The 25948-nt window shown below is 37.2% G+C and overlaps 1 protein-coding gene across 1 annotated transcript in view; it reads right to left on the bottom strand.

The window, feature by feature from the left end:
* Positions 1-25948, bottom strand: part of CAMK4 (calcium/calmodulin dependent protein kinase IV) — a 216223-nt gene that overhangs the window by 49324 nt on the left and 140951 nt on the right. The window contains exon 5 of the mRNA XM_065875298.1: positions 8991-9063. Coding sequence (XP_065731370.1) covers positions 8991-9063 — 73 coding nt within the window. The remainder of the gene's footprint in view (positions 1-8990; positions 9064-25948) is intronic.

The following is a 25948-nucleotide window of genomic DNA, read 5'->3' as shown; positions in this document are numbered from 1 at the left end:
TTCACATTAAGTCTTTGTAGGTCATCTATAGAAACAGAAAAAATGTGTGCCTTTCCTGACCTCATAAGGAAACTGCGGGTAGATCTCTTACTACATTTTGCTTCCTTTTTTGTGCCTTTTTTAAAATACTGCCGCTGTTAACTAGAAAAAATTTTCCTACCCTTACTTGAGGTTATCCAATTCTCCTGCTCCAAAGTCAAGGATTCTGTGAATCTCATTCCTTTAGCGACTGAAGCCTGACAGAACAGCTGTGAATGAACCTCTAAAGACTGTAATGCAAGGACATCAAGTAAGAATCAGGTCATATCTACACAGTAACCTCATGTGCATGACATTTCAATGGGCTTTTGGAATAGTGAAGACATTCACCTCAATCCCAAGGTGTTTCCTTCTAAGAAAGATAACTTAGATGTTATTTTTTACCCTCTTTTTCTTGTTAAATCTTTCCAGGCAGGGACTGTGTCTCATGTTTACTTTCTGTAGCTCTCCTCAGGACCTACAGTGCATGTTGTGTGTAGGGAATATGGTCATCCTGGGCTAGAGGCTTTGGTTGGTCTCTTAAAATGTTTGTTATTTTTTGCTGTTGTTTTTTTCATCATTTGTTCTCAGCTAGAGGAGAGGTAAAAGAGAGTATAAAAGGAAAAAAAAATGTAGGTGAAGGAAATAGGAATTGAAGAAAAAGTTCATTGGAGGAACTGTGTAACTGTATGGAAGAGAATGGAGTAAAGCCTCAGAGAGCAAGTGGGCAGAGAGGTGAGAAGAGACTACACTGTAATGTTAATAAAGGTGAGGAAGTTTGATGAGAATTTCTTATCAATCCTCTAAGTCCTCTTCTATGCATGTTCCCCACTCTAGTTTATTTCTCATAATCTCTAAGTCTTCACATGTAACATTCATAAATATTGGCAGTGCAGACCCAAGGGGAATCCTGGGCTTAGCTGTTAGCATATTTCATTCATAGAATCACAAACCATGTCCTTTTAGATGCTTTTCATCTCTTGACTGGACATTTTCATAACCTCTTAACTGGCTGCCTTGCTTTTGGACTTCATGCTGCCATGAAGGATGATGGTCCTGCAGCAGAAGTCTTTCAGGGTCTCCTCATCTATAGAAACATGGGAACTTATTTCATGTAAGCCTCTCTGGACAAGATCCATACCTCTCGCTCAAACCCCAGTTCTCACCAAGTGTACTTTACTTTCTAGCAATATCCAAAGACCAGAAGTTCATGCCTTTGCATCTTTGGTCTATTATGTTCTATAAAAATTTGTGGGAGAAAAAGAGTATTCCTGGTATTCCCTTTTTTTCATACTGGCTGACTACTAAACAGCAATTTTTCTTTTAAAATCCAACACAGACATAACATCCTCTGGCAAGATTTTTCTGACTCAGTTTCATTTTAGATGTTTTGAATAGGTTTCACCCTCCCTGATGTCTTTGAAGTTGCAAAACGCATCAACTGGTGCACATATGTCATCCTACAGCTATGTGCTTATGTGTCTATCTGCTCTATAAACTAATGAACTTAATCTCTGTATCCAAGATTTTGGCACATTCCAGAGAATCAGCTAATGGTTGAACTTAATTACCGACATCATTTACAGAAAGAACAAGTCATTTAGAACGTAACAATTAACATGATATTTTGTATATAGTACTTGGAAAATTCCTAGATATTTACTCTAGAATTTATTGTGATTCCCTGGAATCAAAAGAGAGAAGGCCACTTAGAATTTGATAAACTTTTGATATCATTGTCGATAATGATGTACAGAAACATTTAATGAGAAAGGAACCTCCTTCCCAGGCATTATTTTTACATCTCCAGGTTCCTAATATTGAGATATAATTTTCAGAATGTAGATTTTTTTTGCTCCAAATTTTTTTTTGATAAAATATCTATGCTATGCCTAAGCCATTGATCTATTTTATTCTATGTTTATAAATAAAAAAATTAGAACATTAACAGAACTATTTGCTATTTCTTCTCTGGTGAATGTAATCTCTCAATTCTTAGTAAGAATATATAACCACTTTTACTTTTTACTGGTAAAATTATCATTATAGTGTTTTAATGCCTGAGCCTTGCATTAAAATCCACCCTCCAGAGATCAACGTTCAAATGGAAGTAACAAGGGACAAAATCTCCCCAGAAAAAAATGTAAATACTACAGGAACCGACAAACTTAAACAACCCCCCCCCCCCATTTTCTTTCTTAGTCTCTCATTGCTTAATTAAGTCCTCAGAAGAATCTTTCTATTGACAATAAGTGGACCCAAGCGAGAAAAATATTCACAAAAACAAAGAACAAGTGTCAGAAGCAAGCTTATTGTTAATGACCTTAAACCTCAGTGTCCCTTCAAATCATATTTAATCCTCATTTATCAGTATGTGGATGTGTGTTTTACATTCAGTGAAATTCAGTTTTTAGAAATGTGAGGGACCAGAATCTTTTTATCTAGGAGTATGCCCTTCATGTTATGTTTAGATAGACGAAAAACTATACAATTTGCTCTGACCACAGAACCATTATTAGTATATACTCAAAAGTTTATTTAATAAGAAGTTCAGTATCTTTTTGCTTTAAGTAACAAGATATACAATTTAAAGTGGCAGAAATTTTGAGAAGCTCATTACCATCTATGAGATATCAAGCAGGAGAATTCCAATGATGTCTACTTTTTTCTCTGCCTTCTTCAACATTGTCATGTTTCTCTTCATAATTATAAGACAGCAAAAGCAGCTCCCAGTTTCATACACAGACTCCAATATGACAGTGAAAAAGAGAAAAGACCTTTCTTCTCCTGGTTCTCCTTTTATTAAAGAGAAACTTTTCTAATAACTCACAAGCAGACTGCCCATCAAAACTCATTGGTGAGGATCAGGTCATATGCCCTTGACTAGCTGCAAGGGAGGGTGGGAGAAGAAGTTTTAGCCTTTTCCATCTTTATAAAAGTAGATTGGTTCTGTCAACAGGAATAAGAGGTCAGGTGGAAAAAGGCTTAAACATGTCAAATAATGTAAAGTTGAATGACATATATACTGCCCATTAAACCTATAAATGTTATCAAGCATAGTACTTGGTAGTAAATATAGATAGTAATTTCTTTAAAATAAATTTATTTATTTTTGGCTGTGTTGGGTCTTCGTTGCTGCATGCAGACTTACTCTAGTTGCGGCGAGCGGGGACTACTTTTCCACTGCAGTGCGCAGGCTTCTCATTGAGGTGGCTTCTCTTGTTGCGGAGCTCCGGCTCTAGGCGCGGGGACTTCAGTAGCTGTGGCAGACGGGCTCAGTAGTTGTGGCGCACGGGCTTAGTTGCTCCGCGGCATGTGGGATCTTCCCGGGCTAGGGCTCGAACCCATGTCCCCTGTATTGGCAGGCGGATTCTTAACCACTGCGCCACCAGGGAAGTCCCTAGATGGTAATTTTTGTTTGTTTGTTTTTGTTTTTTTTCTGGTATGCAGGCCTCTCACTGCTGTGGCCTCTCCAGTCGCGGAGCACAGGCTCCGGACGTGCAGGCTCAGCGGCCACGGCTCGCGGGCCCAGCCGCTCCGCGGCATTCGGGATTCTCCCGAACCAGGGCACAAACCCACGTCCCCTGCATCGGCAGGCGGACTCTCAACCACTGCGCCACCAGGGAAGCCCGATGGTAATTTCTTTAATGCTGCTGCACTTGTTTTGAATTCATTGAGCTCTAGAACCATTTCACACACATTAGTAAAGACTATGAAGACTTTAAAGAATCTATGAACAGAAACAGAAATTTTGAGAACTGATTTTTGTTTTCAATTAACTTCCGGTACCGTTTACTAAGCTATTGTCTCTCAACTTTATATCTGCCCTTCTATAGTCCGGTTTGTGAAGTGGGGACTTGAGTTACAAGTGACACTTTTCCTCTGCTGGCTTCCTGTTTGGCTCTGCCATTAGAGGGCACTAGGAAGAGAGTGGAAGCCTTGAAGCGGATGAAGGGACTTGCTCCCTTTCTGAGTCTGTCTTTCTGCTTGTTCTTCCCAAGCACTTTTTAACCCCGCAGTGGCAGATCATTCCGATAGCAGTTGCTAATTCCAGTTTCCACTTTTCCAAGGCTCACAGAACCAATCCCAGAGTCCCTCTTCAGTAACACCAGCACTAGCTGGCCAGAACACCGTTCTCAAAGGTCTGAGTGCCCGCTGCATGGGCAATGCCTCTGATGTCAGAAAAGAGACACCAGCCTAGCCAAGCAGTGAACTTTCACACAGGTCTATAGAGCACCTCCTTTAAACTTCTAAATTTTAATAATCTCAACTTCTTTACTTGGTTTCTCCAGTCCAAGAGGAGGCTGCTTCTCGAAGCTGCTCCCTCTACAATACATTAGCTTAGTGTTCCCCTTTTGCCTTTCCAGTTCTTCACTATCTAGTCATTAGTTCTTTATCGATTGATTCTCTAATAGGCTAAATTTGTTCTTTTTTTAGGGGAGATTACAGGTTTTAAAAAATTTACCAAAAGGAGCTTCGACTATTTCTGCATCCTTACAATCATGTCCATTTCCTGTTTTTCTTTGATGTTCAGATACCATATTTTTTTCCATAACCTTAAAGGGTGAGATGTTTTTGTCTGCAACTCTTCACGCCCATCACCATAATATTTAAAACGATTTGAACAAAAAAAATCTCTGTGTTGGGATAGCAAACATATTTAATATTTTTTCAACCATTTCCTTTTATTTTATTAAGTTCAGTGTATACTCCTAAATTACAAGTTTCTCCAGGCTCCAAGTTCATGGCTTTGAAATTAATACATGCCCAAGAGAACTGTGGTTAGCAAAAGAGGGGAGGCAGCATTAGGGGTGGAAAAAAGAGAGGGACAGTACTTTTTTTGAAAACAGAGGAACAGTAGGATAGCAATGATAACAAGGAAAGAACTAGAGGTGGTGGCAATAGTGAGCTGCCAGAGGAGATGAAACAGTCCCTGGTTATCTCTACAAGTAAATGGAAAAGGAGGGCTTTAAGGTTTGGCCTTGTGGTTTATGACACATGACACGATGACCCTTCCTGAATGTCCAGACTGACTGGACTGTTTAACTTGCGACAACCTTGAATTCATTTCAGGAAGATAGACTACTCAAGAAGGCTTAAAGATCTGCACTTAAAGACTAACTGAATGAATTCAAACGCAAAGCGGGAAACATCTTTCATATTCATTTTAAAAGCTTTCAAAAATGCTATTTAAAGCTAAAATGCAGAAGGAGTAAGATTACAGTCAGACAAATAGTGTGAAATATTTGGGGCAAGAATTGGGATGAAGTGAGGAGGAAGAGAAGGATTACAAGATTTGTTGCCTAAGGGGTGTCATTATGCCTGTGACATATTTCCCAAGAAATTTTTAATCTTGAAGTTTTCTACTTCTGTGCTTTCAAAAACCAGCCTAGATACAGTCTTAAAAGTGTGTGATTCAGGGGAAATGTGAGATATATCACTGATTACTTTGAGTTCCCAACTGTCTTATTTTTATAGCTATCTATAGCCATGTAGTTGACAATAAACTATTTCATAAATGTCAGCTACTTCTCACAAGTTTTAAATTGTTTGCTTTCTACCTGTGAAACACTGAGGGAAATTAATTTTTTCCTCTAAATTAACCCTTAGGGGCAGCAATCAGAGAAACTCTGATTTTTATAAAACTTCTTTCAAAGAATGTTTGACTTGAATGCGGTAACCTGCTTCCTAAACTGGAGCTTTGTAGAGCTTTATGAGTAGGTAAAATAACACAGTTTTTGTTTTAAATTTAAGATTAGCAGTAGACTAACCAATCCATCTTTTGCAGACCTGAAATAGAGTTCTAGGAACTCTAGTCCCTGTGTTCTATGTGGAGCACCTCCATCTCCATCTCTATTGGTGGCTCTTTTATCCCTCAATTGATGTAACTCCAACAGGGGGAAAATCCTGATGCTGAAAGCATCCATTTCTCATTCACTGAATGAGAATTCTCCCAGTCAGCCACCCGAGGTATCACTAAATTGAAGCATGCCCACTGTGATAAGCCAAAAGAGTCAAGAGCTGACCTAAATGGATGGAGGCAACCAGAAAAAACATATTGAAGAAGGTAAGTTTTGAATGAAAGGTAAGTTTTGAATGAAACTTTCAAAATGAAAGTTTTGAATGAAAAAACATATTGAAGAAGGTAAGTTTTGAATGAAAGGAAAAGAATTAAATGATAGTAAGGGAGTAGAAAAGAATCTTATGAATGGAAGCAAATTACATAGTTTTGTTTCATACGAATTGAGTAGAAAAATGATTATAAGAATGTTTCAGTAAACGTGACATTATCTAGAAAGACAAAATATAGAATAGTGGTTATTTCTGGCTATTTTGATAAATTTTCATTTATTTATTCAGCAAATATTTTTGAGCACCTACCATTGTCATATGTCTTTTATTTTAGTACTCAGCTGTGGAATGTATATGTATATATAGATTTATAAGATGTAATACATCTTTAAATGAATATTCTGAGTCTGAAGTTGCTTATCCTCTTTTCCTTCTTTTTTGTAGATTGCTATGATTTCCATACCTTATCTCATTTAGTCTTTTCCACAACCCTGTTAGGTTGAATGTTATGCCTATTTTACATGCGGAAACTGAGGCTCAGAGGTATTTAGTGATAGACCCAAGCTTGCACATCTAGAAACGGAACCCAGATCTGTTTGACTCCCAAAGTGCTCTTTTTTTAAAAAATTAATTAATTTATTTTTGGCTCTGTTGGGTCTTCCTTTCTGTGTGAGGGCTTTCTTTAGTTGTGGCGAGCTGGGGCCACTCTTCATTGCAGTGCGCGGGCCTCTCACTATCGCGGCCTCTCTTGATGTGGAGCACAGGCTCCAGACGCGCAGGCTCAGTAGTTGTGGCTCATGGGCCTAGTTGCTCCGCAGCATGTGGGATCTTCCCAGACCAGGGCTCGAACCCGTGTCCCCGCATTGGCAGGCAGATTCTCAACAACTGCGCCATCAGGGAAGCCCCCAAAGTACTCTTAACTGCTATACCAGCTGCCTGCCTGATTTGAGGAAAGTGATAGTGGGCCACTGCCAGCAAGTTTACTTGAATAGATAATCTATGGAACACAGTAGTGAAAAAAGAAGATTTAAAATGAGTAAGTAAGGCATAAAACTACCATTACTGAACTCAAAAGGGACAAAATGAAAACAGTGACTGCAAAGGAGGATTGATAGACATACACAGATGTATATTTAGAGATAGGAATTGGAAGCAACCAGAAGTGTTTTTTAAAGTCATGCTAGAAATAGTCATAGCATGACATAGGGAGCAGGATTATGTTCATGGATACTTGAAGAGAGATTCAACTGAAGTTGGGAAGGTGGATGTGAGGAGAGAAGGTGATGGAAAAGTTAAAAACGATCCCCAAGTTGGCAGGCTTAGGAAGCCAAGATGGTAAATATATTGTATCTGATGAAAAATCTGGAATGGAGTGGTTATTTTAGGTGTGGTGAAAGATGAATTTGATATTCAAAATTCATATAATCAGGAACTGCATTGTGTATTTAAAGTAAAATTCCATGGCATCTTCTCCAGCTTTTATCCACCCCAAATTCAAACTTTTTTTTTTTTTTTTTGGCCTCTCACCACTGGGGCCTCTCCCATTGTGGAGCACAGGCTCCAGACGCGCAGGCCCAGCGGCCACAGCTCACGGGCCTAGCCGCTCCGTGGCATTTGGGACCCTCCCAGACCGGGGCACGAACCCACGTCCCTTGCATCGGCAGGCGGGCTCCCAACCACTGTGCCACCAGGGAAGCCCTTGTGCCACCAGGGAAGCCCTCAAACTTTTAATCCCCCACCATAGCAAAAGGATCAAAACGCTTTATAGGAAAAAATAATTTGGAAAGTCTGGGTTATAAAGCCATACGAACTTGGCATTGATAATAACGGATTTTGTTAGATCACAGATCTTCTATTGCTAGCAGCCCTATGCAAAGATTATGAAGACTGGATTTTTTTTTTTCCACCCACAATTGGTACATAAGCTTGTTAGGTATCAAGAGTCCTCTCTCCCTCCCTCCTTCCTTCCTTCCTTCCTTCCTCCTTCCCTCCTTCTTGTTTTGGTTGTAGGTAAAATTCACAGGACATGTACTTGTGTCACTGTGGCTCCTCAAGATATTGACTAATGATTTTAGTTATAAAACTGACTCTGATTAATAGAATATATATTAATTCTGGGTATATTTTATAGATTTGTCTCTTTAACTGATCCTAATAAATATGTCCCTTTGGGCCCCATCCTGTTTATTCAGAGAATAATTTGTTCTGGATTTATATTCAATAAATAAATCACCAAAGTGTCCCAGGACATACTAGACACCACTAATCTATAGGAAGATTTGCACCAGTTGAGTCTGTTTCATTCAGGCAAATATTTCCTTATTAATTCAATACAAACCAACTTCTCAAAATTATATATATATATTTTTTGGTAAATGTGTGTCCTTGTTTCCATCATTAACTTACAAAACTTTATTCCAGTTTAAAATGTTAACATACTTCTCCCTTTAAAAAAAATAAAATTGTCAGAATTTTTCTCCTAATTTACTCATTTCTTCTCTTGAAAGAAAAATTAATAATCTCTATGCTCTAAGGTCTATATTTATCTCCTTGAACATTTTTCCACTTCCTTACCAAACAAGAAGAACAATAAAGAGATAAACTAAAGAAATGGAAAGAGAGAGAAAAGAACAACTATAGGCACCAAAGTCTGATCTGATTCATAATAATAGAATGGAAATGATTTTTACAAACTTATGGCATTATATATGAGGACTGCATCTTTCAGAGTCTGAGTTATCAATAGAAAATATAAATTTGTTCAACATTTTCTAGTAAATATTTCATACTGTTTTTCTGTAAATTTTACAGCTTGTCACAGATACACACTTCCTATATGATGATTCTGTAAAAGGAAGACATTACCCAGAGTTACACTATTGCTGTCACTTCATACTTACAGCAACTGCCTCCAGGATTTGTTTGACAGCATCTGCAGCATCTCGTTCACTATAATATCCCTTTTCCACAATCCTAAAAAAAACACATGAAATCCTTCTCAGACACATGCATCCAGTTGAGTAGATGTTAAAAGAAGTTAAATTAATGTTAAAGAAGATTTATCTAAACAATTGCAGCAGGCTACCATGACACGAGGGGAAAGATTTCCATAAGTTGGCACTCTAGAAGTCTTTAGGTTTATTTAGGAAAATGGAAAACATTTATTTTGCCTAGGCTTGAAGTTTCCATCCTATTGAGGACAAAAAATTCTTTTTAAACGTTGTATTGCAAATCATTTAAAACATATACCAAGTAGACAATATACCATGAACCATCCCATTTAACTGTCACACTGCTTCAGCAATTATCAATTCATGGCCAATGTTGTTTTATCTATCTAATTAATTACTTCCCTTACTCCTTTATTATTTTAAAGCAAATATCAGACATCATATAATTTCATTTATAGATATTTAAGGAGGTATCTTAAAAATAATAGGACCTTTTAAAAATCATAACTACAATGCCATTAAGTCCATAAATTACAATTCCTTAATATTATCAAATATGCAGTGTTTCAACTTTCTAATTGTATTAAACATGTTAAAATTTGTTTGTTTGTTTTTTTGAATCAATATCCAAATAAGGTTCATGCAATTGATTGGTTGATATGTCTCTTACTCTCTTTTTACCTGTAGCTCCTCTCTCCCATTCCCTCACTCACTCTCTCTCATCTGCTTTTCTTTTCCAAATAAATGGCTTGCTCTTTTTGTATAGATTTGGGCAAGAAATTATTCTTTGAAATTAAAGTCTTTCCTTTTTTAATTTCAAGAATTTTCCTGAGTTAGAATGTTTCATATTTATTTTCTTCCATTGCTTTGGTTTTCTTCTTTGGGGTATGCAATTACACACATATAAGAGGTTTTCTACTTTATGGACCCAAATAAACAAAATAAGAAATGAAAGAAGAGAAATAACAACAAATACCACAGAGATACAAAAAAAAATCATAAGAGAATACTGTGAACAGTTAAATGCCAACAAATTTGACAACCTAGAACAGACAGAAAATTTTCTAGAAACATACAACCTGTCAAGACTAAATCAGGAAGAAACAATCTGAACAGACTGATCAGTAATATTGAAATTGAATTTGTAATAAAAAAAAAAAAACTCCCAGCAAACATAAGTCCAGGAGCAGACAGCTTCATAGGGGAATTCTAGCAAACATATAAAAGAGAATTAATATCTATCCTTCTCAGACTATTCCAAAAAAGTTAAGAGGAGGGAAAACTCCAAAATTTATTCTCTGAGGCCACCATTACCCTGATACCAAAATGCCAAAGACAATACAAAAAAAAGAAAATTATGGGCCAATATCTCTGATGAATATAGATGCAAAAATCCTCAATGAAATATTAGCAAACCAAATTCAACAATATATAAAAAAGGATCATACACTATGATCAAGTGGGATTTATTGCAAGGACAGTTCAATATTTGCATATCAATCAATGTGATGCACCACATTAACAAAAGGAAGGATAAAAATCACATGATCATCTCAATAGATGCAGAAAAAGCATTTGACAAAATTCAACATCCATTCATGATAAAAACTCTCATCAAACTGGGTACAGAAGGAACATATCTCAAAATAATAAAGGCCATTTAAGACAAACCCATATAAAAAAAAAAAAAAGACAAACCCATAGCTAACAACATGCTCAACAGTGAAAAGCTAAGAGCCTTTCCTCTAAAGTCAGGAACAAGACAAGGATGTCCATGCTCTCCACTTCTATTTAACACAGTATTGAAAGTCTTAGCCACAGAAATCCAACAAGAAAAAGAAGTAAAATCATCCAAATTGGGAGGGAAGAGGTGAAACTGTAACTATCTGCAGATGACATGATACTATAATATAGAAAATCCTAAAGTCTCTACAAAGAAACTATAAGAACTAATAAATGAATTCAGGCAAATTGCAAGATGCAAGATTAATATACAGAAATCTATTGCTTTTCAATACACTAATAATGAACTACCAGAAAGAGAAAGGAAGAAAATAATCCTGTTTAAAATTGTGTCAAAAGGAATAAAATGCCTAGGAATAAACTTAACCAAGGAAGTGAAAGACCTATACTTTGAAAACTATAAAACACTGATGAAGGAAATTGCAGGTGATACAAAGAAATGAAAAGATATCCCATGTTCTTGGATTGGAAGAATTAATATTGTTAAAATTTCCATACTACCCAAAGCAATCTACAGATTTAATGCAATCCCTATCAAACCACCCATGACATTTTCCACAGAACTAGAATAAATAATCCTAAAATTTCTATGGAACCATAAAAAACCCCAAGTTTCGAAAGCAATCTTGGGAAAAAAGAACAAAGCTGGAGGTATCATGGTCCCTGCCTTCAGACTATACTACAAAGCTACAGTAATCAAAACAGCATGGAACTGGTACAAAAACAGATACATAGATCAGTGGAACAGAATAGAGAGCCCAGAAATAAACCTACACACTTATAGTCAATTAATATATGACAAAAGAGGCAAGAGTATACAATGGAGAAAAGACAGTCCCTTCAATAAGTGGTACTGGGAAAACTACAGCTACTTGTATAAGAATGAGATTAGAACATTTCTTCATGCCATATACAAAAATAAACTCAAAATGGATTAAAGGCGTAAATGTAAGACCTGAAACCATAAAACTCCTAGAAGAGATTGTAAGCAGAATACTCTTTGACATAAATCATAGCAATATTTTATCAGATCTGTCTCCTAAGCAAAAGAAGTAAAAGCAAAAGTAAGCAAATGGGACCTAATTAAATTTAAAAGTTTTTGCATTGCAAAGGAAACCACTGACAAAATGAAAAGACAACCTACTGAATGGGAGAAAATATCTGTAAATGATATGAACAATAAGGAATTAATATCTAACATATGTAAAGAGCTCATACAAGTCAATATCAGAAAAACAAGCAAGCTGATTAAAAAATGGGCAGAAGACCAGAATAGACATTTACCCAAAGAAAACCTACAGATGGCCAACAGGCACATATAAAGATGCTTAACATCACTGATCATCAGAGAAATGCAAATCAGAATCATAGTGAAATATCACTTCACACCTTACAGAATGGTTATCATAAAAAACCCCACAAATATCAAATGTTGGCAAGGATGTGGGAAAAAGGGAACTCTTGTGCACTGTTGGTGGGAATGTAAATTGGTGCAACCATACTGGAAAACAGTATAAAGGTTCTTCAAAAAACTGAAAATAGAACTACCATATGAGCCAGCAATTTCACTCCTGGGTATATATCCAAAGAAAATGAAAACACTAATTCAAAAAGTTACATGCACCCCAATGTTCACAGCAGAATTATTTACAAGGGCCAAGATATGGAAAGAACCTAAGTGCCCATCAACAGATGAATGGATAAAGATGTGGTATATATACATAATGGAATATTACTCAGCGATTTTCATTCACAATTCGATTTTATCATCCATTCAAATGACTAAGCCAATCCAAATTTAAATGACAGACGCTTTAATTGGGCTTTAGTAGCTGAAACTGCTGAGACACTATACACTTCAAGCTTCTGATGACTTTTAAAATGCCTCCAGTGTACACATGTATATAGGATACTTTTATAACCTCCCTGATGAAAACCTAATATTGAAGTAGCAGCTGAACCCAGAGCCAGCACTTAGTGGTAGAGGCTGCAGGTCTCTCCTCTCCACCTTCTTTTGCACTTGGGAAGCACAGCAACATCTGGGTAGAGTTCTAGCTTTGACTTCTGTCTCCTCATCTCTTGGGGTCCATTCCTTAGCATGCTAACTTTTTTTTCTTGTTTTGTTTGTATCTTGTTTTTTTGTTTGTGTTGGGCTTTTGTTTTCCCTTTGTGTGTGTGTGGTTTGCAATGATGTACTTGCCTAAACTTTGAATTGTACTTTTTAATAAATATTTGTAACAATTAAAAAAAATGAATGAAATTCTGCCATTTGCAACAATGTGAATGGACCTAGAGAGAATTATGCTTTGTGAAATAAGTCAGACAGAGAAAGACAAATACTCTATGCTACCACTTATATGTGAAATCTAAAAAATAAAACAAACTAATATATATAACAAAACAGATTCACAAAGAGAACAAACAAGTAGTTATCAGTGGGGAGAGGGGAGAAGGGAGGGGCATGATAAGGGTGAGGGATTAAGACACAAACTACTATGTATAAAACAGATAAGCAACAAGGATATATTGAACAGCACAGGTAAGTATAGCCATTGTTTTGTAATAACTTTAAGTGGAGTATAATCATAAAAATATTTAATCACTATGTTGTACACCTGAAACTAATATTGTAAAACAAGCATACTTTAATTAAAGTTTTTCTACTTTTGATTTACATTGTTCTTTTTACTATGATTTTCTTAATTTTAGTTTATTTTGCAATATTAAGTTATAATTTCATCTATTTTGTGGGCATATCCTCCCGACATGCTTTCACTGCCTAAGGGGACCCTATTCTACTCCTTATTTTCTGTCCTCTTATAATCATTTTGTATTGTAATTAACTGAGCCACATCTCAGTTAAATTTGTTTTCTTAACCTTTTGACAGAGTGGTAGGTCAGGATATCTATTATAGTTTCATGGCTCTTGACTTTCTGGTTACTTTCATGAAGCATTCAAATACTGGAAGCATACTTTCTGAGATCCCTTCTCTATCTGGAACATCATTCCCTTTCCTCTACCATCTCTACTCTGATTACTAAAGTCTCTTTCCAGAAGTTTCTCCTAAACACAGGTTTTTTTCCCCCCAAAGAGGCTTTAGATATTAATTTCATGAGTTCACAGGGCCTTGACTGCACTAGTCTCTTCAAACCTTACTATGGGTATAGCCCTCGCACTTCTCGAAAATTTGCATACCAAAAAGCCCTCAGCTGGGCTTCCCTGGTGGCGCAGTGGTTGAGAGTCCGCCTGCTGATGCAGGGGATACGTGTTCCTGCCCCGGTCCGGGAAGATCCCACATGCCGCGGAGCGGCTGGGCCCGTGAGCCATGGCCGCTGAGCCTGCGCGTCTGGCGGAGCCTGTACTCCGCAACGGGAGAGGCCACAGCAGTGAGAGGCCGGCGTACCGCAAAAAAAAAAAAAAAAAAAAAAGCCCTCAGCTTTCTTCTTATACTGGCCCATCCTGCTCCCAAAGATTTGGAGATTTTAGAGATTTGAGTGTTCTCCTATTCTTAGTTCCATCACATGCTCTCTTGCTTCCTTTGCTTCTTCTTACATAAATGCTAATACCATGTGGCTCTTGCAAATTGTCATTAGTTTGTCCTCATTCACTCATATTTTAGCTTCATGGAGATACCTTGTCCTCTGGTTTTGCTATAGATACTGTCAGTGAGGTTTTGGTTTTTTAGTCCTAGTTTCTCTGTCTATTCTTATGGGGATATTTGGGAAGACTGAAAGACTACTTTGTTGTGCTTTCTGTCTTCCCAGAATTTCAAGAGAAAACATTTTTGATAAGACTGTAGATCACCAACTTGCACAGATGTTTTCAGCTGACAAAAAGTTGTGGTAAAGACATTTGAAAAAGGTCAATTCAAAACATGAGACAAAACAACAAAAAACAATTCTAAAAAATTGTTGACTTTTTGTAATTTTTGGATTGAAATTTTTCTTAGATGGTTAGTACCTCAAATAGTACAGTTATTTTTCAAAAGTACCTTCTTTCTTTAATGTTGCAGCAAGAAGTTTTAAGTTCTCAAAGTAGCTGGTGTTAGAAGCTGAATTTTGAAAATGTTTACAAAATAGGGCATGAACAGAACAGATAGGACAAAATAAAAGAGATGTATTACAAGAAGATACCTTAATGATCATAATTATTAAGATCCAGAAAAGCTATACTGATGCAAAAATTCTGACTTTCTCCATTCAATTATTTTGAACATTGCCAAGAAACACAAACTCATCATATTTTTAAAGGATGAAAGATGGAATATCCCTCCTCACCTCTTTATTTATTGGATACCTGTTATGCACCAGGTCACATAAAATGTGAGAATAGATTAAAATATTCAGGGAGTTAATATTAATTGGTTCTTAAAAATACGTTTTCATATGATATTTCCTTAGAATACGAAGTTTTCCAACTCATGATTAAGTTACATAATCTACTTACTAAAATTTTAATTGAAAGGGTTTCTTGAACTATACTTTCTGAACATTGTTAAATAGAGTATGAGAGAAGGGGAAAAGAAGGACTATCGTGTCAGTGTAAGTTGAGAACTTCGGCTACCATTGCATTATCCTCTGCGTTGCTCTCTAAATGTGGATTCTGTGGTACATCCATCAGCCAACACAAATGCAATTAGTGCGTCCGCTGTGTGCTGCACCTGCTTGGTTTTCTCCAGTTGTTAAAGGGAGTTACAAAGATGATGGAAAAGAATGGCTGATAATTAACTTTTTTTTTTCCATCTCCCATTCTCCCCAGAAGGGGAAAGAATCAATTACCTCCTGCCTGCCATAAACAGTGTGGATTTTCCCATGGTCACTCTTCAAGACTAGAGCTTTACCACAACAGCTTTGTGATACCCCTCCAGGGAGTGCTACTCATGGCTCAGTTTATGCAAGAAGTACTCTTTGGGGTTGTTACAGAACCAACTTGCACAACCATGTGCGGCCTTCCTGATGGGAATCCCTCCTTGTCTGTTAAATACACATGAGTTCTTATGAGCATTCCCACCCCTTAGACAGGAAGTGCTTCAGCCACTAGGATTTCCTATCATTTGCTTTATTATGAATTCTCAAGCTTTGACCTAAATATGATATTTATGCATTTTCATTTTGATATAATTTAGGGTTAAATGCCTGTGTTCAGAACATGTCCTTGTGTGAATGTCTAGTGACTGGCTGGATGGAAGAGTGAACTTTCTTGGGAGCTGTTTTCAGGTAGCATAGAGGTAAGAATAGTAGGTATAAGAAGAATGGTGAAAATTTCATTAATTTTCTATAATATATATGTTAAATTAGTAATATACTTCATCTAATTAATGGAGAGGATGCATTCTAACAAATATATCCATTCATTTATTTATTCAATAAATATTATGGAATGACCACCATGTGCTGGGCGCTCAGTAGTAAACCAGACATGGCCTCTGCACTCATGGGGTTTCTCTTGGTATGAGTAGACAGACAACAATCAACACAGTGTGCTAAACGCTGTGATAGAGATATTAGAGAATGGTCTGGGAGCTCCTAGAAAGGGCAGGCAATTTATTCTGGAGGCTATGCAGGGTGAGAAAAGGATTCCAGAGGTAGTTCAGAGCTGAAGGATGTACAGAAGTTTTCTAGCTGTAGGGAGAGTGGGAGCTGGGGGTAGGATAGGTGTAGGGGAGGAGTATGGGATTGGAGAGAAGGGAAACTGTTCTAAGAGAAAGGACCAAGACTACAGTGAGGATTAGATTGTGAGGATGGGGTAATGATATTTAATCAATATTTTTAACTGTCTAATGTGAGCCAGGTACTTGCTGGATTTAATAAAGAATAAGATTTGGGTTCTGCCCCAGATGAGACCACAGATAGTAGAGAAATTACTAATAAATACATCATCATAGATGTAATATATGTTATACTAAGGTTTGTACAGCCAAGAAATTTATTAATTTTTTTGTCAGAAACATCTCTAGAGCAGACGTGTGGGGCAGAAGCACAAATGCAGATGCCTTCCCCACCTCGTCTCACGTGAACTCTGCACACCATAGTTTGGTCCTACGATCAGAACTCAACTGTTTCTCTTCCAGGCTCCTTCTGCTAAAAGGAATTTTGTTCCCAGCTGATTTGTTCATCAGAGTGTCACAGGGATAGGTCTCTGAAACTCAGACATTCAATTTAAAATATTTTATAAGTTGAGCCAGGCCATCCATGACTGACTGGGAAGAGCAATAGCAGGGAACTTCTCAAGTTGCAAATGCAGGTTTGTAACTTAGAGCTAAGATTGTAGGTGAAGATATTAGTGACCAAGCAAAGGAAAGTGAAATCGTGCAATCTTTTTCTCTTCATTTAGGTAGCAAGACTACAGCAGATGTGTTTGGTCGATGTCTTCTGCTGGGTATTGTGGGAAAAATTCTTGGCCTTCTCACTAGACTGTTGCTTTGATCACCCATGGAGCCTCGCTCCAAGTCTCGCTCACAGTAGGCAGTCAATAAATATTTGTGGAATCAATACTAATTGCTAGGTGAATGGATGCCAGAAAAACTTCAGACTGTGGACATCTGGACAACTCCTTTGCCTATGTTCCTTATCATGTAGAACAAAAGTACTGGACTGGGAAGTGATGCTCACTTGTTGCAAGCACACTGGCCATGGATCCAGAGGGAGAACTGCTCTATGTATACATGCTTCCCAAAGCAACGTGGAACAGGTAGAAACGTGATTGTTGTCCTTAGGAATAAACTCACAGTTACATAGCTCCTAGATATTATTGTAATAACATGGATCTTCTTAGAAACTTATTTTGAACAAAATCAAAGTGATTCAATTCGGCAAAATAGAGTATTTGTTTCATGAGGCAACAAATAACAATTCCTACAAAAAATTTAGTTGAAATTAAAAAAAAATGCCAATTAAGTTGAACCATATACACACAGTTAAGAGTTTATAGCTTTATGCAAAATACACTAGTGACTTCAATTTTTAGAAGCAACAATACGTTCAATCATTATAGGGGTTTTAGAGCTGTAAAAATAGAATAATTTTGGTTGATATTTTTGTCTTTTGTATTTAAACATACTTATCGCTATATTTCTTTTCAGATTTAGTAATTTCCTTTTCGTGTTTCTTACATAACAAGAAGGCAGTTAAGATGCTATCTGCGTTTTAAGATCATTTTCAAAGGTCCAGGGCCATGTAGTTTTTAGCTATACTGCACAATTTCCTGTTGCTCCATTGTAAGCTGTGCTAAAAATAAAATCTCTCCTAGGATTTCAATCACAACACTGACCCAAAAGGCTGCCCTGGTGTCCCAGTTCCTACAGGTCTCTCAGTCACTAACAGGCCTAGCTACATCTGGAGATCTGGGAAGGAATCACAATGGGGTGTGTTTCCTTCGACTCCCAGGCTGTGATTCTTTGGCCTCAATAGGCGTTATCACTCCAAGACCATGCCTTTTACTTCCACTGTTTGCTATGTTGGCCCACGTGCTCTTTCCCACAGTTGGGACTGTTTTTCTTCTCATCATTTTAAACTCGTAGGATGAGAAAACACAGGCAATGCCTATTTCTCTCCAACAATCTGCTTTAAAATATGACTTTTGTACATTTGCTTCTGTCACCTTAATTGCTGCAAATTGAATTGAGCTCATCTCCAGCCCAGCAGTTAGTACAGACAATGCAGCTGAAGAGCTCTAATCCAATCATATCCTGAGGCCCTCAGACTTCCTGGCACAAAGATTAAGAGCCCTACTGCTCTCCCGACCAATGGCAGCTTTTTCTTAAATGGACATGTTATTAGATGACTGTAAGTTTATATGAGAAAGACATTGGTCTGATGAAAATGTGTAATGAAGGATCGAATGACACAGGGTAAAAGCCCCTAATAATATGAGTTTCAGGAACCAAGTTTTAAGGGCTGCCAGTACATCATTATGCTGCTACATACAAAACTGTATTTAAATGAATTCCGCTGTACCCTGTGTAAATCTACCCCTCCTACATAAGCTTCATTCACTGCTTTTTCTTATTACATTCATGTCACCTTTGTCTGTATTGATGCTTTTTCTAAGAACTCTCCCAAAGAGTATTAAATTCATATGCTTTAAAAAAACAGTTTCAAAGGGTACTACTAGCACCTGTTAAATTTGAGAAGCTAGGGAGAGAGCGAGGGAACTGTGGATCATTGTGGGTGCTGGCCGAAGAGTTGACAGTATAGGAGAAAGAGGAGGCCAATCAAACTGTAGACCTGGCAACGGGCCTAAGGGATTCCCAGTCCAATTCTCTCATACTATAAATGAAAAGCCTGACCCAAAGATATATAAATTGCCCAAGAGCATAGAGTTTATTCAATCATTCATCTGACAAATATCTAAAAATTGCTTGCTTTCTGTCTAGAACAGCTTCTAAGATGGACATGAAGATACTCATATCTAACCCCCCGTCAGTGTGCTCTGCCTTGGCCATCACTTTGCCCTTCCCTCTACCCTTCACCTGCTAATTTTCTATTTCCCATTTAAGATTCAGCTCAAAAGGCTCTATTAGCTCCCTGAAGTCATTTCTGGCTTAGAAGATCCCCTTAATTTGTAACCAATGTACTGTGTTTATGCCCCAATTATAGCATTTATCTTCCCCACATGAATTCTTACAGCCAAATTTGTGACCAGTCTCTAGCAAATGCAAAGTATCTTGTGATAGGTTTTTTGTGTACTACTGATTCTTATCTTTATTTTTTTAGTCCCTTGTCATCCTTTATTTTTTTATCTTGTGATAGTGTGGTTGTCTCTATAAGCCTAGTACACTTTTTTGGAGGTGATGGTAGTATTAAAAGTAATATTTGGGTCCATATCACAGTTTACTTTCCCTCTTCTAGACCGTGAGCTACTTGAGGGTGAAGATGATGTCCTCTGGTTAACACGGTAGTGAGAAGAGAATAAAGTGGGTAGTGAATCTGAAATGGTAGAATGAGGCCAGACTGTAAGGGGTTTTGTTTGTCATGTTTAAAAGAATTTCCTTGAACTAAAAGTAGTGAGTAGCCTTCTGGGCTGACCTGTGATCAAATGAGTGCTTTAAACATAGATGGATGGAAGAGAGTGAAACTAATGCCAGTTAGGAGTCTATTGCAATGGGAAAGAGAATGTGAAGGCTCAAAAGGACAGAAGCAATGGGAAAGGGGAGAGGGAATGGATTTGAGAGCTGCTCACAGAAAGAATTATGGGGAGGGGGGCAGGCAGAAGTGAGAGGAAGAGGGAGAAATCAGTGATTAGCTTAGCTGTTAGGTCAGTTCACAGAAGTAGGGAGGAAAAGCAAGATTGAGAGTTGAGGGAAAGATGCTGAGTTCATTTCAGGACATATTGATTTAGAGATGCCTGTGGGACTTGCAGGTGAAAATGTCTAGCAGATTGTTGAAAATACTGTTTCCATCTCTGCTGAGACAACAGTCACCAATGTGACTGAAGCCACAAGAGAGCATTCAATTTACCTACAGAGAATGTATGAAGAACTTTAGGAAAGGCAGACATTTAAGGGATGAAAAGAGGAAGAGGAACTCAAGAAAGGGATCAAGATAAAGAAAACCAAAAAGTAAGATAAAAACCAAGGGAAAAAGATGCTGTCAAAAACTGTACTAAAGATATGGAGAGATTTAACCAACAATATAAACTAACACAGATCAGATTCTCCAAAAACACATAGCCTCTGGCCTCGGCAGATCCTTAGCGCTTCTGGAAAGTCCTTATTCTTGTCTGTTCTCACATTTCCAAGCTTTACCACTTCTTTCTTCAAGTGTCCTATTCCATTCTCTCCCAGACATTGTTAGGAGATCAATTTCTCTTCAACAATACTGAAAGAATAAAGCTTATCAAGTCTGAGCTACTTAAACCTCTTACACTCTCCTCTCCCCCAACACAATCCCATTCCCAGCCCTAGACAACCACTGCTTTGCTTTCTGTCTCTATAGGTTTGCCCCTTCTGGAAATTCCAGATAAATGGAGTCATAAAAGATGTAGTCTTTCCTGTTTTTTTTTTTTTTAACTTAGCATAATGTTTTTGAGGTTCATCCATGTTACAGTATATATCAAAGGAACATTCCTTTTCATTGGTGAATGATATTCCATTGTACATTTTGTTTGTTCATTTGCCTGTTTACGGACAATAAAAGTTATTTCCTCTCCTGGAACACACCCTACTCTGTTTCCTCTCCTGGAACACACCCTACTCTGTGGCTCAAACACATCCATTTGAGCCTGCTGTGATGCCCCCATGGGACTCTGACCAGGAGTTTCATATCTTTTCCCAACATCCATGAAGGTGTACAAGGCTAACTTGTTAGTTTGTAAGTAGGCTAGAATTATATCCCAGCCCTGATATTAAGTCCTCTTTTTCAAAATTGTTGCGACTATTGTAGGTCCTTTGATTCTTCTGCAGCTTGACTATGCTTCTGAGGAAGAGGGAAACTTTTTTTAAAACAAATCCTTTTATGTGGCTCTAGATCTTATTCCTTCAGTGTCTTCTCTGGAATGTTCCAAATAAAAGTCCTTCTCACACAGATCTCTCCTGCTTCCCCATCCTGTAGCCTCCTTCCCATCAGCAAATTAATGTGTTACCAGTGTGCCAGCTTAAAATAATAAATAAGCCTCCATTTATCCTGTGTCCCTTTCTACTACCTTACTTTTATTTTTCCCTTCAGAGCCAAGCTTCTGGGAAAAGTAGACTTTAAATCTAGTCCAAATCAAAGTATATGTTTTCTTCATATGTAGCTAGATAAAACTGCATAAGGGAAGACGTATTTAAAATATCCATGGTTGAAAAACAAGTATATATATATATTAATGTTTAAGTTAAGCCAACACTTAAGCAGAACAAAATGTTACATTACTAATTTGAAGTTTTATTTTTAAGTATTAAGAGTACTGACATTCGCTTACATAGCAGCAGCACGGCATGGTAGAAAAATCATATGCTTTGGAATCTAATGTACTTGAGTCCAGTTTCATTTAATTATTGTTGTTGTAATTATTAGATCCAATGTAAACTGAGTGACCTAATGGTAGTTAATGGAACACTGATGCTCAGTTATCTGGTCTACAAAATGTATATATCAAGGCCTACCTTGTATATGTGTTGCTGTGAGGATTAAATGCGATCATGGTTAGCAAAATGCCCTGCCACTGCCAGGACCCCAAAAGGCACTCACAAATGGCCCTCATTATAGTGACCAATTATCCTTTTAGAAAATAAGATTTTATAGGTCTTCACTTTAGACAATTACATTAATGACTAATTTTTGTCACAATAGTCTTCACAAATTCAGATGTGTTCTGATTTTGGTTAACAAGAATACCAACCCTGACACAACTCCATGGAGACTGGAGAAAAGACCCAAGTTCCATTTCTAGAATCTTTTCCTAATGACAATGCCCTGAAAATTCCATTTACTTCCACCAAGAGTAACAGACCCAGGAATGCTGAAGTAGAAATGACTATTAGGACTGATATAATAGGACTCTGTCAGGTAATTAATGGAGTAAATTCATAATCCCCAAACATAAGCACTACTTCTCCTGCATGTTGATGGCTTGTTGTTTGGAAAGAGAATATTTTCACTTTTGGGAAATGAAAAAAGAAAGTTTGTAGTCAGACAGATGTGAGTTTCAGGCCTGACTTTATGACTTATCAATTTCTACAGTTGGTGTTCTTGAAAAAGATGGGGATAATAATGCCTTAGAAAAACATGAAGGGTGATTGAGTGAGTTAAATCATACACAGTTTTGCATAGGACCAACCAATACATCAGGGATCTCCATAAACACAATAAACAATCGTTTATTCCCTTGGAAATGATTTAAAAGGTGCTAACAGGATTTAATAAGAAAGACAGTGAGGCCACATGAGGAGGAAGAGTTGGACGAAAAGACACACCAGCTGCCTATTTGGGGAAGATCATTTACCTTGACTCATTCTCAGTTTCCACATCTGTATAGTGGGGAAAATGCTCTTCATCTGCTTGCCCCAAAGGGTTGACATAAAAGAGGAAGACACACTAGTGTCTGTGAAAGAACTTTTAAAACCACATGTACTGAATTTTTGCTCTCAGTAATGGTGGGGTAGACAAGCGTACAGCCAAGAACAATGAAAACAAGCTAAATAAAATATATTTTAAAGTATATTTGAAGACATCTCAGAGTTACCAAGGAAGTTAAGGCTTTAGGAGCCAAGATCTAGAAGAGAAGAAAAACCCAGAAAAGCAAACCTGATACCTGATGCCTATGCTTTCCCTTTAAAAGCATTTACTGATTCTAAATCAGTAGCTGATGGGGCCATCTCACAGGGTAGAGGGATCAGAAGCTGACATTTAGGGTCTGTCTGTCAAGGAAGGGGGGCCCTGGCAAAATCCCCTGGCTTAAATTGGGACCTTTAAAGAGCAAGACCCTATGAGTAACAGTTGACAAGAAATAGATCCACCCTCAGGAAGCCCAGCTTTGAATCAGTCCCCTGCCTGATTAGGTTAAAGTGATCTGTTCCTTACCTTAACTGCCTGCTAGAGCAAAATAAAATCTGCTCTTTTGGAAGGCAACAACATTTAAAGCCTCAAATTCTAAAACATTTTATACATAATGTTTAGCATTTGAACAAACATAATCTAGCAAGCAAAAAAACAAGGAGAAAACAGAAAAAAAAAAGCCAATTAAAAATTCACAAGATATTCTGATACTGGAGTTAGACAAAAATCAGAAAAAAAACCCCTAATCTTTAAAAAAAATTTAATTAGAAGACCAGAAGGACACTGCTAAATTAGTTGTCTTAAAATACAATCATTTTCTGGAAAAACAACTACTTGAAAATTTACTCTTAAACAACCTCAGAACTTGTCCACTTAAAAAGTTCAATAAATTTATAAGAATTGTGACTAGATTGAGACGGAACAGAAAATGTTCTGGAGGTTTTTCCATGATATCGTAATTTTGTGGAAATTTTTGGGGGGGATTATCTTGGACACAAAATATCACTGATTTTAATCCCTAAAATTGTAATCCATTGTCCTATGCAATTTACTATTCATACTCTACATGAAACAGCAGATTCCACTTGGATTTACCATGTTTCGGTTTTTAGAAGCACCATAGGACAGATCTTTTGTTAATAAAATACAACCATTTTGACTATAGTGGACTAACATAATTATCGATTCATCAGTTGCTCCATTAGTTCATTCATTAGATACTGTTAGAGTCATCATTAGACCAGAAATGAATTTCTATCATTACAATTAAATGTTTGGTTTTTGACCTAAGTACAGGAAAAAGAGACCATATTTGGATTTTTAACTCTCAAGAAAGAAATAAATGGATAATAATGCAGGATATATTTTCAGTTTGATTCAAATTTAAAGATAACTGTAGAATTAAGTAACTTAATGGCAACAGATATGTGGACAACAACATTTGGGGGAAAAAAGTCTATTATCTATGACCACTAAGAGTTTATAGAATAGTTGAGTGCTCTACTGGCTGCCTGCCATTCTTCAGATGTCCTCTGCTAAATCCAAATATTTCATCCATTTATCACTATACATGGAATTTATCAACAGCATTTAGTTTTTCACTCTTATCTATAGCTGAATTAACTCTATTCCATCAAAATCAACTAGACTGCAAGATGAGAGAACCAGAAAGGCTGGGGAGAAGGGAAGGAAAGAGACTCCTGATTCCAAAATGATTTAAACAAACAGAGGTTAGAAGGTAAATAGTAAGTGCCATTGGTAGATGACAACTTCATTGTGAAATTCCTGTCCTGCAATTATTTACAAAGAACAGGAGATTTTTCTCTGTTAGACCATAATTAGCAGAGAAATATGTTAAGTTTTTGTTAGGAAGATCTCACGGCCCTAGAGCCAGCAGGATCTAACTATAATTTGACTCTGTTAATGTACCTAAAGAAGGAATATGTCCATGAAAGAAGTCAGCTAAAAAGGTGTTGAAAAAGGACCAATTATTGGCAAATTTAGGCAACATTCAAATAAACTAGTCCAGAAGAGTCTTGACTAAGCATATGGGAACATGACAGTTTTAGGATAAGGCTATCCTTATAGTGGATCAGAGTGTCTCGGCTTCCTTAGGATCATAGTACAGCTTCAAATTTGTTCTGAGGTTCAGAGAAGTTAAGCAAACCGCTCTATGTTAGTTATTTGTTCCTTAAGTCAGGATTTAAAACCATGAGTCCAACTGACTATGAGCCAAATACCACAAGAAGTATCAATATATGTCTAGGCTACCTATGCTTACTTCCCCCAGGTGATTCATTTATTTGTAAAGAATGAATATAGTTTAAATGCTACAATTTTTAAAATCTGATAAATCCACATAACTTGCTCTAAGGAAACTTTAATATACATATGAACAAAATGTTGAAGATACATATGTAGCTCCAATCAAGGCCATTTTGCTCCTTCCTATCTGAAGATCCAAATCTGCACTGGGTAACATTAAAAGCAGAAAGGAACTTTGAAAACCAATATGAAGACTTTTGGAAGCTCTTAAAGAGGCAGTAAATTTAACTGGGTGGAGTAGGGGTGGGGAGGAAGGGGAGGCACGCTCTTCTCCTAACACATTCTAAACCCTTAGGTATCTTTCTCCTCAGAGTCCATTCATTGTAGCAGTTGCTTACTCACTCATTCATGCAGCAAATATTTATTGAGAATTTACTGTGCTCCAGGCACTCATGCTACATTAGCAGTTCATCAACCTCTCTTCTGGCTTCTGTCTTTAGTCCACTTCTCTCTTAACCCTTTCTTCAACCAACAAGACCTTTACATCACAGAAACTGCAGTTTCTTACCATTTCTGATATATACCTACTCAGTCTCTTTGTCTTCTTCCAATTTCATTCTTGCTTAATTACCCTGTTCAGCACAGCAAAGAGCTGCCCATCAGGGCAAAGAGGGAATTCAGAGAAGATAAGGAGGGTTGGAAAGCTATGGAAGCTTAAAGTGTGTGTCTCTTGTACAAATAGTGTGCCTATATTATGCTCTACCAGATTTCCAGAAATACTCCCTGCCATCCTCAAACCTCTGCCTTGAGTGATGAACATATGAACAGACAACTAAAATTGGCTATAATTGGATATAACAGAACATGTTTTTCTCTGCAACTTGGAACTCTTTACACAGCCTAACAAAGAAAGTAGGCCT

This window comes from Phocoena phocoena, chromosome 3 (genome assembly GCF_963924675.1).
Source record: "Phocoena phocoena chromosome 3, mPhoPho1.1, whole genome shotgun sequence".
In the NCBI taxonomy this organism is placed as follows: Eukaryota; Metazoa; Chordata; class Mammalia; order Artiodactyla; family Phocoenidae; genus Phocoena; species Phocoena phocoena.
The sequence above is the reverse complement of the archived record's forward strand: the minus strand, read 5'-3'. Positions and strand labels throughout refer to the sequence as shown.